Source organism: Cucumis melo, chromosome 11, assembly GCF_025177605.1.
Source record: "Cucumis melo cultivar AY chromosome 11, USDA_Cmelo_AY_1.0, whole genome shotgun sequence".
NCBI lineage: Eukaryota > Viridiplantae > Streptophyta > Magnoliopsida > Cucurbitales > Cucurbitaceae > Cucumis > Cucumis melo.
Genome location: NC_066867.1, coordinates 27,219,436 through 27,236,168, shown reverse-complemented (window position 1 = coordinate 27,236,168; position 16,733 = coordinate 27,219,436). Strand labels below are relative to the sequence as shown.

The 16,733-nt window shown below is 33.6% G+C and overlaps 2 protein-coding genes across 6 annotated transcripts; one reads left to right on the top strand and one right to left on the bottom strand.

Annotated features, from left to right (window-relative positions):
* The first annotated feature begins 797 nt into the window (after positions 1-797).
* Positions 798-4,891, top strand: LOC103501895 (uncharacterized). 5 transcript variants are annotated; one of them, XM_051079151.1, is made up of 4 exons: positions 798-2,056; positions 2,258-2,306; positions 2,698-3,205; positions 3,415-3,774. In XM_051079151.1, the coding sequence occupies exon 1, from the start codon at positions 868-870 to the stop codon at positions 1,924-1,926; it is 1,059 nt and encodes a 352-aa protein (XP_050935108.1). In that variant the 5' UTR covers positions 798-867; the 3' UTR covers positions 1,927-2,056; positions 2,258-2,306; positions 2,698-3,205; positions 3,415-3,774. The 5 variants fall into 5 exon arrangements, with proteins under 5 accessions (XP_050935108.1, XP_050935111.1, XP_050935109.1 ...); XM_051079154.1 differs by lacking the exons at positions 2,698-3,205; positions 3,415-3,774 and adding an exon at positions 4,299-4,891; XM_051079152.1 differs by lacking the exon at positions 3,415-3,774 and adding an exon at positions 4,299-4,891 and having other exon boundaries at positions 2,258-3,205.
* Positions 2,433-3,686, bottom strand: LOC103501894 (chitinase 2-like). The gene has a single exon (XM_008465639.3). The coding sequence runs from the start codon at positions 3,405-3,407 to the stop codon at positions 2,433-2,435; it is 975 nt and encodes a 324-aa protein (XP_008463861.2). The 5' UTR covers positions 3,408-3,686.
* Positions 4,892-16,733: the final 11,842 nt, after the last annotated feature.

Below are 16,733 nucleotides of genomic sequence, written 5' to 3'. Positions count from 1 at the left end.
TCATTAAACACGTGGTAAACTGGAAAATTTTGACTTCATCCAAAGTTAGTATATGCACTACTTTTATTAAAACTCATCACTACTTCACATCCAGTATTCCATGCAAATTAGACAAAATGGAAACACAACAAATCTAACCCCTAAACCTTAAATCTAGCAATGAATGAAAATTGCGCACACCTTAATAACATATGAAACTAGATAGTAATTCACTAATAATTGTCATATAAGACATCAAATATAACTGTTTCATAAACCTATCAAATTATAACCAAAAATTTTCATTGGCCAATTGGCAATAAGAACATCCTCGATTAGATTTATGTAGAGATTCAAGGTATGTTTGGACTCGAGATTTGTAAGAAGTGAAGTGGGCTATACTCATTCCTTGTTTGGAGTCGGATTATGAAAACCCTAGCCTTTTTCCCCAAGTCTCTCCCCTAATCCTTCTCCTTTGTGTTGAAATGAAAGATTAAGAGTGTAAGAACCGAATGGATTTGTTTATAGAAACTGAAATGTGAGAACATAAATCTAGAACGTGTAACTTAATCTAGGAGGACAATCATACATTTTGATCATTTCAGATAGATATGATACGAGTAGGAGTAAATCTTAAAATTTAGAAAATAGATCAAATTTAGTTTAAATCCTTTATTTTCTTTTCTTGGTTATTTCCTATTGGCAAAATTTGAGAGAGTTGGGAATTAGGGTTAAGTTTATTAAGGGTAATAAAGTATTTTCATTCATAAAAAAAGGTCATATAAATTAAACTGTTGGTCATATAAATCTTTGCCCCTTCAAAATTTGTTTAATATTTGGCAATTATTTTCCTTTCCCCTTGAACCCTAACAACGACAGCGGAGGGCGATGAAGACCGTCACCGGAAGTGTCGTTTCTTCGAAGCCGATCTCCATCTCGAAAGCGGCGTCCACCCTTTCCTCCTTCCTCTCCGCCGACAATGGCGCTTCAAAAGCCCTCTGTGCCTACCTGAGGCGCGCCTCCGACTCTTTCAACGAGTTAAAGCACCTCCACAAGGAGCTGAAGTCTTCGCCTTCTGTTCGTAAGCACCTGCATCACGGATCTAAAGTTTCAAACGAGTTCGAGGCTGCCATGGACAACGAATATCGGGTCGAAGACGGTGACAAGAAGAATTCTTCAGTCTCCGAGAAGAAGAAGCGGCCAGACAGTAAGTACCGAACTACGGATAAGACGAGTCTTAGAGTTCAATCTGATGACGAGCAGAGTGGGAAAACAGCAATGGAAAACGGTGGGAATGGTAATTTGGAGGATGTATCAGGAAAGAGAAAGGGCGGTGGATTGAAGATTGAAATTGAGGATAAACCAAGCGGAAAAGTTGAGATGGACGTGGAATCAAGTGATGTTGTAGCAGTTGAGAAAAAGAGAAAAAAACACAAGAAAAAGAGTGAGGATAGACATGGTGACATTGAAGATGATGGACGTGAATCTGGAGCCAGGCTCAAACATGGTAAATCGCAAAATACTGATAATAATTGCGATAATGCTGAAGCTTCTGGGGAGTTTGTTGAGAACAATGTAGCAAAGGGAAAAAGTAGAAAGAAGCTTGAGGACAAGAGGAGTTTGGGTGATGTGAAGGATCAAGTAAAGAGTGAAGATCAGAGGAGAGGAGACATTAAAGAGGAAAGAAGCACAGATAATGATAATGGTAATGGAACAGATCTTGTGGATCTATTGACCAAGAAGAAAAAGAAGAGGAAGCAAAGGGAAGAAGATGATGATTTTCAAAAGAACAGTGGAGAAGCTATGGTGAAAGAGGAGGTGCCCGTTTTGGATAGCAAAGAGTTGAAAAGGAAAGAGAAGAAAAAGAGTAAGAATAGAGAGTTAGGAGAAGAAGGGCATGATGATGGGTCAGAGAAGCAACATAGTAGGAAGAGAAGAAAAGGATGAACTTTTAACAATTTTGGTGGATAATTATTAATCAGAAGATGAAGTCTTTGTATTGGAAGATTCCATAGGCTCTCAGTTTCATGGAAAGTCTGTCATATCCAAAGCTTCTGTTTACAAATTGCTACGAATGGTAATTGTTTGATGGTTCATACCAACCTCCAATTTGATTGTTTTATACCAAAGCATTATCCCTCATTTAGGAGGCTAATTTTGTTTTCATTCTTGTGAAAATTGGAAATTAGGACTATTTAATTAATGAAAGCTTATTGAGTTCTTGATTATTTTGCTACCTGTTTGAATGAGTAAGCCTACTGATCTCTGATGTTTATAGGGAAGAAGAACTGTGTGAAAGGCATATATATTCAAAGATATTATCAAAGGTACATCATACATGATTTGATGTCATTAGTGTTCTCTTTGTTGCTTATTTATGATTGTTGTGGTAAGCTGTTGGTCTTTTCTTTTTAGTAAACAATAAAAGCTAATCTATTTGATCAAGAAATGGATCATTCTGCATTGGCCAAAAGGTTTTGTGCTTGTATCTCATTACGAAAATTGTTCTTCTTCGAATCGTCTGCTGACCAAACAAATATGCCATGAAGTTCGCCCCTACTTTGAAGGGTGTTGCATGCTTTGAAGAACCCTTTTTCTGGTTTCAAACCTCCACTTCCATCTGTTGCAAAGCTTGCTAGAACTTTACCACCTTCATAATTAGAGCTTTGGGTATCGAAATGGTTCAAAAACTGAGAAACTGTTGTGCCTTTTCCGTAGGAATAGAACTGGAAGTTGACATAGTCTATTAGATCTCCATACTTTCTCCACAAAGCCATGTAATGTGACTGCACAGTGTCGTCATCAAATGGTGCAATGGATGCAAAGGAAATGATATTTTGACTTTTGAGTCGTTGTAGGAGTTGCCCTATACACTCGGTAAATGTATCAGGGGATGCTTTGAAGTGTTCATAATCGATGTCAACCCCATCTAGATCATACTCCTTCACTATATCAGATATGGACTTAAAAGCATTGTTAACCCAAGATGTAATGGATTTGGGTTTGAAGAATACAAATATTCCATCACCTACTGTATCACCTCCGAGGCTGAGGGCAAACTTGACGTTCGAATGCTTGGCCTTGATGGAAGAAATAGAAGAAGGCGTGAGGTTTTTTTCGTCCCAAAAGACTTTGAACTTGCCATTTGTTGGAGAAGGAGAAGATGATCCTGTGTAATCGATAGCAAAGGAGAGAATGAAGTGGAATTCAACATCTGAATGAATAGGTACATCTGAAAATCCAACATTTTTGTCTTCAGCTCCTATGTATTCTCTGAATAGTCTTGTGTTCTTTAAGGGCTCTGCCTTTACTGATGGAAGTATGGCAAATAGGAATCCTAGAAATGAAAATAGGAAGAATATCCTTGAACCCATGATGATTGGTTGAAGCTTAATGATACTTCTTCGATTTCTAAAACATTGATGCATTTATTAGGTGAATTTGCACATAAAGGCCCGGAGAATCATGAGATTCCTCACCAGCAACGAGACGCCATCTAGGCAACCATTTTGTCTGTTATGAACTACATAATTTACATTTAAGGTCTATTAGAACCTTGTCTTATCTCAAGAACTTTTTGTCATAATGTTTTAGACAACAAAGGTTCCTAGGATTTAACCATCGGCCTATTGTTTGAAGAAAAGTGTTTCTTGGTCGTTTGGGGAAAAATACACGTCACTATATATATAATTTTGTGTTGTCTTTTCTTGTTCTTTGCCCTTGTTAGTTCAGATATTTTGTTTGTTCTTTTGGTATTAATATCTCAATCTTTTGAAAAGTCTCATTGTAGGCCTCTATCAATATTTAGTGTATAGATGATTTGGCGATATTAGTGAGTCAACCACCAAAACTGACATGTATTGGTTAGTTATTGACACGTGCTTTAACTTGTTCACTTATGCTTATTTAGTTAAATAATATAATAAAAGAAATGAATCATAGACAATGCTTGAGTGTACAAATTATTGGCCTCAATTTAGTATTTGAACTACTAGAACTTCGAATTCTCATATGTGTGTTTGACCTCGATTTTTGTTCATGTCTATACTTGCAATTACTGTAGGATTTCAATGACTATGCACGTCAAGTAACTATGATTGCAACTTTATATGGGATAGAAAACATAATAATTCCGAAATGTTTTCAAGTATGATATCTTCAATAAATAAGTTTTATTTACCAAACTATAAAATTTGCATGGTGATAGATAAATGTTATTAGGAGAATATGTAAATGTTGGAGCATCTTGATCCCCTACGATGCCAATGTCATAGTTTCAAAGGTTCAAGTAAAAATACAAAATTTCTAACACTTGACAGGCTTGCATGGGGGCTCGTACCAAGGCCCACTGTGAAAAAGAATTGCTTGTCCACTTTCTTAGGGAAATCAGAGCTGGGCAAGCTGCGGAATTTGGTTGAAAACGATGGTGATCGATTTTTGTTGTTGTGGGTGGTATTGTAAGACTCCGGCGGCCGTGAAATTGTCGAATGTACCGGGTTGAGAGTTGGAGAAAGGCCAGGCAAGCATGTAGAAAGCGACGTCGTTTTGGGGGTTGGAGAAGAGTATTGGTTTGGAAGGGTGTAACATAATTAGCATCGGCTTCTATGACTGAGAGTGATTTGCAATAGGGAGGAACCGGACCATAAAGGATTAAGAGTTTTTTATTTGAAAATTTTGAGGCTTAGCAAAGATTAAGGGATAGACTTGGATGAATGGGTTAGGAAATGAATAAGGGGAAGGTTGGGACGAATGATAAATGGACCATAAAAGAGTTGCTCTAAGGCCAAGAAATGTGAGAATGCCACTGTAGAGTTCCTCTTTGACCAATAATGGTGAATTTCCAGTTTGAATTTGGACATTGTGTTATATATATATGCTGGTCCATCTGCCCAACCTGTTCTAAATTGACCAATTCCATGCCTCTGTAATTATTATTTTTTAAATAAAATTAAATATATATATATATATATATATATATATATACACATGTGTATATATATTTCAAGCTAACTATATGATTTGACATGACTTAGAACGTACAAAGATAAGTGCAATCGAGAACGTATATGTTAGTTTTGTGGATCTTGTAATCCTATTTATTAAGTTTGAGAATAAAAAATACATGTAAACAAGTTAGAGACCAAATACTTGAGTTCGATAAAAAAGATATATATTTTGAAAACTTATAGAATCAAATATACTGTACTACAAAAAAGATTAACCATCTTTGATTTTAAAAAAAAAAACATTTGTGTACAGTATTTTTCTAAATTATTTAATTTTGTACTTTAATAAATTATTGACGCTATCAAAATTTAAAATTCACAAACCTATTAGAAAACTCACTAACTTATTTAACTAAATTTATTTTGCAACTCTTGAGTTGATAAAATAAGAGTTAAAATAAAACCAAAAGTAGGATTTGTACGTTTAAAAGAGGCTTTAAACCACCAAAAGAATTCGTAGCTTGTTGACTAAGTAGGCAGTTGTGCCACTTGTCACGGGTTCGATCCGCTTGTTGGTACGGAGAAAGGAAGAAAAAGAAGAAAGAAAAAAACAACCAATCTTGGTTACCATCCAATTGAGGTATTCTATAATACCTTTTTTTTTTTTTACAAAATAATCCTCGATTTTCAAAGTCTTACTTTCTAGATTATATATTATTATCGAAAATATTATCATTTTATGAGTGCTTTGAGATGAAAAGTTAGTTTAATAATAATATATGTTCGAGGTGTAAATGATGTTTGATTTGAGAAAAAAACTAGTGGTGCATTTAGTCTTTTAAAAATCATTTCTTAGTCCTACAATATCTTTTATTATTTTTAAATTAAAAACGATATCTTCAAAATTTATCTCTTCCCTCAAGAATTATTTTCAACTTATTTTAGTAGTTCATAGTAACAAAATATTTTAATCATAATTTAAGTTGCTTCTTAAAACTCTTGGGATTTAAAAATATATACATTTTGACAAATACATTTGAAAATCTTGGAGAACTAAAAATTATGAAGGGTTAGAAACTAAAAGTATCTATACTTAGTATAACCAGGGAAACTTAAAGTTATATATTTTACTTACTTTTAATCAATTAACTTAAAAAAAAAAAGTAATTTTTAATTTAAAGAAAAACTCATTTGTTCATCCTTCACCAAAATAATAATAATAATACGACGATGATCAACCATATAATGGTCAATATTATTCATGATTCAAATCTCAAATCTCTAATCTCTTGGTCAAGCGTAAAGTTCTAAAATTAGTTGTGAGTTATGCTTACTTTGGTTTTCATAAAACACAATGAATGTACCTTCTAAAACATGTAATTAATCGTAGTTAACTACAATTTAAAAATGTAATAACACGTTGGCTATCTATCACAATTTCATTTAATTTTGTGCTAAATATATTATTAGCATGTCAAACAACTTTTAAATTCAACAACGTATTACATACAAAATTCAGTTTTAGAACTAACAAAATATATTAGCAAAAAAATAGTTAAAGAGTATTTTGGAGATTGGTAGTGTTACCGAAACGTTGGTAGCTTGTTGGCTAAGTGGGGGGTGCCTATCCCTTGGTCACATGTTCGATTCGTTACGGTGTAGAAAAGGAAATGGATGGAAAGCAAGTGTGTAACATTGTGTTTGAGGTATTTAAAAATACCTTTTTCTTACAAAATCAAATTTATAATATATATATGTATAGCGAAACCCATCCCAACGTAAAAATTTATATAAATTAAGAATAAAAGTATGCAAAAGAAATTGTGTTTAATTAAATATAGGATAGATGATGAAGCACCAAAACATATCGTGGCTTGTTGGCTGTTGGTTTAGAGGACAGAGTTGAGTTAGCCAGACTCTGCGGCGTTTTAATCCACATGTCGCAGCTTCGATCTGTTTAATTAAATTAATTTTAATCATTTAATATAATTTTCTTACATTTTTTAAAGGAAAATAAATTCGTATGTACAATTGTTTAAAAGAATTAAAGAAATTGCAATAAATTAAGTTTTACAAATTTTTATTACTATTAAAATTAAAAGTAAAGTTTAATAACAATAATAAACCGATAGCTCTTGCCTAATTGAGGTTGTTCATGGAGTTTAGGTTGTTCCTTTATTATAATTATATAAGTTTTGTTTCTTTTTTATTTTATTTTAATAAAAAATAAGGGAGGTTTAAAGTGAGTTGAATGCTCAATGATCTTTCTAAGAGTATATTATATGCACTTTTAATTTTGGTCTTTTAGGTTTTAATTTTGATACACTAACGTATTGCTATCGAAATTTTATGATTTTATTTTGGATATTGATTTTTTTTTTTAATTTAATTATTATGCTCTATAAATTTTTAATGAAAGTAATTGATAAAAATTAGATTCTATTAATGAAAGTGATTGATAAATGAAAGTCATGGATAAAAATTAATCAAGATTTAATGATGATAAATATGAAATTTTATTATATTTTTAATTAAATTTACTATCTTTAAAAATCTTCCAAAAACGAAAGTAAACCAAAGAAATTACCTTAAATTTATTTTGTATCAGAACGTTTGTCCATTTCTTTTACAATTGAGTTTTTAGGAGATTATATTATAATATTGCTTTTAAATAAGGGACAAATTTAACTAAACTAAACAAATTAATAAAATTGTTATATATGAAGTAAGTTTTACGAAAACAAAAAGAATTCACAATTAAATAGCGATAATATTAAAATTTAGTGACTAAAAAATATCACCGGTTATTATTTTTACTATTTGCTTGAAACTAAAGAAGTCGGTAAATTTTTCGAAATGGAAACGCTTCCAATATATTGTTAAAAATACATTATTTTTTTTGGAAGTTTTATGGTCTAAATACAGTGTTGGGTTAAATTAGAGGCCGTTAGGATAAGAAAGGAGACGCAGCGGCTGGACAACGCAAAACGGCTCGGGCGGAAGGGACCCATGGCTCATGGCTCGGAGACGGAAGGGGCGCGGCTCGGACGGATGGCGCGGCTCACGGCTCGTGTTGAAGGGGCTCGGCTCAAGACTGGAGACAAAAGAGGTGCGGCTAAGCTCGGACGGAAGGGCTCGGCTAACGGCTCGTGCGGAAGAAGCTCGGCTGGAGGAAGGGGCTTGGCTCACGGCTCGGATAGAGGGGCTAGGCTCATGGCTCACGGCTCGTGCGGCAGAGGCTCGGCTGACGGCTCGGATGGAAGTTTCTAGGCTCGCGGCTCGGTAGGAAAGGGCGCGGCTTAACTCGGACTGTAGGGGCTCGGCTAGTGGGGAAGGCTCGGCTCACAGCTCGGATAACGGCGCGGCTCATGGCTCGAGACGGAAGGGCTCGTCTGACGGCTCGGTCGGTAGGGGCTTGGCTCACGGCTCCGGCAGAAGGGCTCGGCTTACGGCTTACGGCTCGGGTAGTAGGGATCGGCTTACGGCTCACGGCTCGGGCAGTAGGGCTCGGCTTCTATCTCACGGCTCGGACAGTAGGGCTCGGCTTATGGCTTACGGCTCGGGAGGAAGTGGCTCGGCAACCATAAGCCGGGGCGCGGCTAGGCTCGGACTCTACGGGCTCGGCTCACAGCTCGGTCGAACGGCGCGGCTCACGGCTCGGGTAGAAGGGCTCAGCTAATGGCTCACGGCTGACGGCTCAGGTGGTGGCTAGACTGTAAGTGGATCAGCTCACGGCTCGTTCTTTGTGGCTCGCGGCTTCGCTCGGTCGCAAGGGGCTCGGCTCAAGGCTCAAGGCTCTTGCCGAAGGGGCTCAGCTCACGGCTCGTTTAGCAGGGGCTCAGCTCATGGCTTGGACGGAAGGGGCTCGGCTCACGGCTCACGGCGCGCCTCCGACCCTTTCAACGAGTTAAAGCAGCTCCACAAGGAGCTGAAGTCTTCTCGTTCCGTCCGTTAGCACTTGCATCACGGATCTGAAGTTTCAAACGAGTTCGAGGCTGCCATAGATAACCAATATCGGTTCGAAGACGCCGACAAGAAGGATTCTTCAGTCTCCGAGAAGAAGAAGCGACCAGATAGTAAGGACCGAACTACGGATAAGACGAGTCTTAGAGTTAAATTTGATGACGAGCAGATTGGGAAAACAGCAATGGAAAACGGTGGGAATGGTAATTTGGAGGATGTATCAGGAAAGAGAAAGGGCGGTGGATTGAAGATTGAAATTGAGGATAAACCAAGCGGAAAAGTTGAGATGAACGTGGAATCAAGTGATGTTGTAGCAGTTGAGAAAAAGAGAAAAAAAAAACACAAGAAAAAGAGTGAGGATAGACATGGTGACATTGAAGATGACGAACGTGAATCTGGAGCCAGGCTCAAACATGGTAAATTGCAAAATACTGATAATAATTGCGATGCTGAAGCTTCTGGGGAGTTTGTTGAGAACAATGTAGCAAAGGGGAAAAGTAGAAAGAAGCTTGAGGACAAGAAGAGTTTGGGTGATGTGAAGGAGTAAAGAGTGAAGATCAGAGAAGAGGAGACATTAAAGAGGAAAAAAGCACAAATAATGATTATGATAATGGAACAGATCTTGTGGATCTATCGACCAAGAAGAAAAATAATAAGAAGAAAAGGGAAGAAGATGATGATTTTCAAAAGAACAATGGAGAAGCTATGGTGAACGAGGAAGTGCCGGTTTTGGATAGCAAAGAGTTGAAAAGAAAAGAGAAGAAAAAGAGTAAGAATAGAGAGTTAGGAAAAGAAGGGCATGTTGATGGGTCAGAGAAGCAACATAGTACAAAGAGAAGAAAAGTATGAACTTTAAACAATTTTGGTGGATGATCATTTATCAGAAGATGGAGTCTTTGTATTGGAAGATTCCATTAATTGGCTCACAGTTTCATGGAAAGTCTGTCATATCCAAAGCTTCTGTTTACAAATTGCTACGAATGGTAATTGTTTGATGGTTCATACCAACCTCCAATTTTGATTGTTTTATACCAAAGCATTATCCCTCATTATTTAGGAAGCTAATTTTGTTTTCATTCTTGTGAAAATTGGAAATTAGGACTATTTAATTAATGAAAGCTTATTGAGATCTTGATTATTTTGCCATCTGTTTGAATGAGCAAGCCTATTGATCTCTGATATTTATAGGGAAGAAGAAGAACTGTGTGAAAGGCATATATATTCAAAGATATTATCAAAGGTACATCATACATGATTTGATGTCATTAGTGTTCTCTTTGTTGCTTATTTATGATTGTTGTTGTAAGCTGTTGGTCTTTTCTTTTGAGTAAACAATAAAAGCTAATCAATTTGATCAAGAAATGGATCATTCTGCATTGGCCAAAAGGTTTTGTGCTTGGAAATATGAGAAGAGTATTGGTTTGGAAGGGTTTAACATAATTAGCATCGGCTTCTATGACTGTGAGACTGTGATTTGCAATAGGGAAGAACAAATGGTCATTTAAGTGCAGCGTCGATGATTCGTAAAAGAAAGATATGTTTTTCCTGCTTCTACTTTCAGCTTCTAAGAATCTGCATCATCCTAATTTCTTTATTATTCAACTTTCAATCATGTGTTTATTCTGTTTTTCTTTACAAATTTGGCATTAAAAATAAGAAAGTTATAAGACAAATTGCAAAAACTGCTTTTAGAATATGGTGCTAATTCTAATTGATATTAAACACTCAAACTTCCAACGTTGTTAAAGTTTTGTAACCTCAAACTGCTTTTAGAATATGGTGTTAATTTTACAATTGTTATAGTTTCCAAAGATATTTGTTTAAAATAAAACAAAAAAACGGAACCAACAATTTTAAAGTACAAATTTAAAATGAAATGGAAACCAAATAGAGTAGTTGCAAACATAGAAATCATATCTAAAATATTGACAAATATAACACAATTAAAAAAAGTTCCTAAATTATAGCAAAATTTAGATTCCATCGATGATAAACCATAAGATATTAGGATGTGGTTCTAGTCTATCACTATATTTACAATTCTTTATGTATTTAATTATTAGTTCTAAAAATGCTCCTCGTTACAATATCCTTAACGCAATCAATTGAATAGAATAGATAAGTTTATCAAAAAAATAATAATAATAAAAAAGGACAATGCAAAAATATTTGCAAATATGACAAAATTTAAATCAATTTTGAGTTTAAATCAAGTTCTCAAAATCTATCAATTTGATCCAATTTTTTCAATATATCAATGATAAATCGTATCACCAGTAGAAATCTAAAGTATATCATTTATTGATTTTGCAATATTTACACTTTTTTAAAATATTGTTATACACCTCATTATTTAGGAATATATACCGATTCGATTAAATTAAATGATAAGAATCAAATTGAAACTTATAAACAAACAAGAGAGAATAAAACTAAAACTAAAGTAAGTGGTGATTTAAAATTCTCATTCTCTACAGTCTCACGATTCTAGCTAAGGTCCAATTTTCTGTCAAAACGTTTTAAATGACATATTTCTACTTTTGTAGTATAGTTGTGAAAGGCATTTATGGACATTCTTAGACAACTTTTGAAAGAATATAAAGTTCTTTTTAAATAAATAATAATTTTAAAGGCCACTACAATACAATGAACAATTTTGCATCATTTTTTAAATTTTTTTTTTTTTTTAATTTAAAATGTCATATCATTAATAATAAATAAAGTATTTGTTGGGATCTTTTAATCCTATTTATAAAACTGAGAATAAAAGATACGTATTTTGAAAACTTATAGAATCAAATATACTATTGGTATTTGAAAAATAATTTTTTCATTAAATGTAACTACAAAATAGTTAAAAGGATTAACCATCTTTGATTTTTGTTTTTTTTAAATAATTGTGTTTAGTATGTTTTTAAGTATTTAAATAAATTATTGACACTATCGAAATTTAAAATTCACAAACCTATTAGAAAACTCACTGTCTTATTTAACTAAAATTTATTTTTGCAAATTATAATTTAAGAAAATAAGAGTTAAAAATAAAGTTTATTGATAAACCAGAAAAAAAAAAAACCAAAATTAGGATTTGTGTACTTAAAAGAGGCTTTGAACCACCTAAAGAATTCATAGCTTCTTGACTAAGAATATGTAATTTTTTTTAATTTAAAAAAAAAAAAAAAAACTCATTTGTTTATAATGGTCAATAAAATTCATGATTAAACCTCTCATCTCTTGGTTAAGCATAAAATTTTAAAATTAGTTGTGAGTTATATTATATAACACCTTTCTACAACATTTAATTAACCCAAAAGAGTAACGTAATTAGCTAAATTTAAAAGATTGTAATAAAATGTTAGCCATCTATCACAATTTCATATTACACACAAAATTGAGAAGGTGGATGTTATGTTATTAATCACAAAATTCAATTTTAGAAGTAAAAGATATATATTAAAATATAAGGGCAAAAATAGTTAAATAACATTATGAGTATGGTTAGAGATACCGAAACGTTGGTAGCTTGTTGGCTGAGTGGGGGCGTTGGTGCCTGCCTTTCCTCTGCTCACATGTTCGATTCGTTTCGGTATAGAAAAGGAATGGATAGAAAGCAAATATATATCAACAACACCATTTGCTTGAGGTATTTAAAAATACCTTTTTATTTACAAAATAAACATTATTTTGGACTAATTTATCTTTATCACCTCAATCTTTTTTTTCAAATTTAATGATTTAAAAAATAAATAAATCTGGAACTAATTTGAAATCTATTCCTAAGAATTTATGGACTAAATTGACTAATTTAGAATCCGATCAACTTTTAAAAGAAATATCAAGACATTAAACACTTATCAGCTGTGTTCTAGAATTTAAATACCGAAATCCAAACGTAAAATTTCTAAAACTAAAAAACAAAAACTTTCAATTTACTCAAATATAAATTAAAAAAAAAAAAAAAAGTATATAAAAGAAAGATTGGGTTGAATTAGATTTAGAGTGGATGGTGAAGCACCAAAATATGTCGTGGCTTGTTGGCTTAGTGGACAGCTGAGTTAGGCAAACTCTATGTTGATTCCGCAAGTCGCAGCTTCGATCTGTTTAGGTATACAACAACACAAACAAACAAATAAATAAATGGTGACCATCCTTAAGGTATTTCTAAATACCTTTTTACGAAAAAGAGGCAAACTAAAAACCTTTCTCTTTCAGTTTTGTTTTAATAAATAAATTTACATTCTATTTTCTTTTATTAAATATTTATTTTTGATCATATGTGCTTAGGGTTGTTTTTAAATATAACAGGATGAATTATAATATTTGTTTTGTTGCATTATATTTGTTAATATTTTTTAAAATTTTATCATTTAAAATAATTATTTTTTATATTTTCTATTAAATAATTTAAAAGAAAATAAATTCTTATGTGGAATTGTTTAAAAGAATTAAGGAAATGGCAGTAAATTAAGTTTCACAAATTTTCAGTACTATTAAAATTAAAAGTAAATTTTTGTGTAAAATTATTTAAAATTAATTAATAAACACTAACACCAAAGATCAAAAGTGAGTATTTAATAAAAAGTATATGGGTAAATTTTGTGAAACTCACACAAACTAAGGTTTAGGAACTAAATTATTACTCCCATAAAAATATATAGGAACGAGAAATGCGATAAAATTAACCAAGAATGTGTTTGTATTAGTTGGATTTCTATTAAAAATAATGAGCTTTTGTGTGATTATTATTCTTATTGTTTGCATAAAACAAGATGGAGAATTTACTTCGAAATTGAATATATGGTAAGTTTGCAATAAGATATGGAGGAAACACAGTTTTAGAACTTAACCTAAAAGTTAAAAAAAAAAAAAAAAAAACTAAAACATTTTGATAGTAGGAAATATAAATTTAAAAAAAGAAATGTGGATATAATGGAATTGGGTGTCGTATGTGAAGCACCTAAACAGGTTGTGGCTTGTTGGCTTAGTGGACGGCAGAGTTGGGGGCAGACTCAATGCTGATTTCCTCTGGGTCGCTGGTTCGATCTGTGTGGGTATGAAGAAAGAAGGGAAACAATAATAATAATAATAATAATTATTATGGTGACTATCTTTAAGGTATTTCAAAATACCTTTTTCTTTAAGAAAAAGAAAAAAAAAAAAAAAATTAGAAAGGAAAGCTCTCAGATTTCTTATTAAAGTTTTTCTTATCAAAATTCCTTTATTATAATTATATAAGTTTTGTTTCTTTAAGCTCAATTTTAACGATTTTCTAAAAGAGTATATTATATGCACTTTTAGTTTTCATCTTGTAGGTTTTTAATTTGATATCACTATATTTAATGTGTTGCCCTCGAAATTTTATGATTTTATTTTGGATATCGGGATTCTTTTTCAATTTAGTTAATACGCTCTATAAGTTTTACCCTTTTATTTCCATAATTTTTCGTAAAATACTTATTTCTCGTTTTCAAGTTAAAGTTTCACTATTTTTTATCACTATTAAAATTAAAATTAAAATTTCATTTCATATTATTTAAAATTGTAATATTTTTATCTCGATTGAATTGAAATCAAATGATTAAAACTAAAAACTAAATTAAAAATTATTATTAAATGACAATATTAAAAATATTTAGAAATATAAAAAATAGGTTCCATTAATGAAAAATATTAATAAAAATTAATCAATGTCTAACGATGTTAAATATGAAATTTTATTATATTTTAATTGATTTTACTATATTTAAAAAATTTTCCATAGGAGATTATATTATAATATTGCTTTTAAATAAGGGGCAAATTTAACTAAACTAAACAAATTAATAAAATTGTTATATGTGGAGTCGTAAGTTTTGGGAAAAGAAAAAGAATTCACAATTAAACAGAGATAATATTAAAATTTAGTGACTAAAAAATATGACCAGATATTATTTTTATTATTTGCTTGAAACTTAAGGTAGTGGGTAAATTTTTCGAAATTGGAAATATGGAAACGTTTCCAATATTTTGTTAAAAGTAAAATTTACAATACTTTTTTTTTTTGGAAGTTTTATGGTCTAAATAGAGTGTTGGGTTAAATTAGAGACCGTTAGGATAAGAAAGAAGATGCGGCGGATGGTGCGGCTCACGGCTCATGTTGAAGGGGCTCAGCTCAAGGCTGGAGACAAAAGAGGTGTGGCTAAGCTCAGACGAAAGGGCTCGGCTAACGGCTCGTGCGGAAGAAGCTCGACTGGAGGAAGGGGCTTGGCTCACAGCTCGGATAGAAGGGCTCGGCTCATGGCTCACTACTCATGCGGCAGAGGCTCGGCTGACGACTCGGATGGAAGTGGCTCGGCTCGCGGCTCGGTCGGAAAGGGCACGACTTAGCTCGGATTGTAGGGGCTCGGCTCACAGCTCGGACAAGCGGCGCGGCTTACAGCTCGGGACAGAAGGGCTCGACTGACGGCTCGGTTGGTAGGGGCTTGGCTCACGGCTCGGACAGAAGGGCTCGGCTTATGGCTCACGGCTCGGGTAGTAGGGCTCGGCTTATGACTCACGGCTCAGAAGGAAGTGGCTCGGCTCTTGGCTCGATCGGAAACGGACGCGGCTTAGCTCGGACTATATGGGCTCGGCTCGTGTGGAAGACTAGGCTCCCAGCTCGGCTCCAAAGGCGCGGCTCACGGCTCGGGTAGAAGGGCTCGGCTCATGGCTTACGGCTCGTATGCAGAGGCTCGGCTGACAGCTCGGCTCATGGCTCACGGTTCGTGTGGCGGGGCTCGGCTGACGGCTCGGATGGATGTAGGTCGGCTCGTTTTAAAGGGGCTCGGCTCACAGCTAACGGCTCGTGGGTAAGGGCGCGGCTCACGGCTGTTGTTGCAGGGATTCGGCGTATGAGATTAGAGTAGTCAGCGTGCTTGGTGGGTCAGTTCAGGTGCGTCGTGCGTGCATGAGTGATGAGAATTCCAGCCAAGGAGTTAATGATTAATTATTAATTTTAATTACTTTTCCTTTCTTCCATCCGTAACATTAATTTGTCACTTTTTTTCTTTCTTTTTTTTTTTAAATGAATTTACATGTTAAAGGAAACAAATAAATATTAAGGTTTGTTTTTTGAAAATGGTATTTTGTTAGACTCTCTATTGTTCACCATCCATTTTTAATTTCGTCCAATTAAATCTTGAAATTTAAATAAGTTTAAGATTTTATATTTAGGTCGAAAAATTAAACTTATAACTTAATAACATATAACTTTATATTTTTAAAATCATGGAATTAAATATTTTAATTATGTATTTATATATAAAATATTATTGTTTTAATTTATTAGGAAAGTTTATAGTGATTTAATTGTATTGAAAAGAACTAATACACAAAAGTATATAATATTGAGAATAACATTATATTACAAGTTTAAAAAACGAATAAATCTAAAAAGTATAAATGAGAAAAAATTTCTGCGAGGAATCCAATCCTTGCATAGAATTTTATAGAATGAAGACAAAAATAGCGATGGGACGAGGACAGAGCCCCGCTCATCGACATCTATAGTACATGGATCTTTCCATGGTATATGTATGACCTCTTTAGTACAAGTGAACTACCTCTGAGCTTCCATCATGGGTCTTTTGAGCTACCTTTAAGCTCTCGTGTGAGTCACCTAAGCTCTCTTTAGGCTTTTCATAAGATCTATAAGCTACATTTATGTCCCGTCACGGGTCCAACCAATCTACTCATTCTCCTATGCTAATACCATATTTGATTGTTCATTTGGATGTTAGTCCCAACCAACCTTAGTTAGCCATCTCAAACCTTTACCTCTGTCCTTCGACCTTCTATATCTCTTAAACCTTAAGTAAAATATAGTAA

Bases quoted from the DNA above. Each gene is read 5' to 3' on its own strand.
- LOC103501895 (XM_051079154.1), top strand. From the start codon at position 868: ATGAAGACCGTCACCGGAAGTGTCGTTTCTTCGAAGCCGATCTCCATC.
- LOC103501894 (XM_008465639.3), bottom strand. From the start codon at position 3,407: ATGCATCAATGTTTTAGAAATCGAAGAAGTATCATTAAGCTTCAACCA.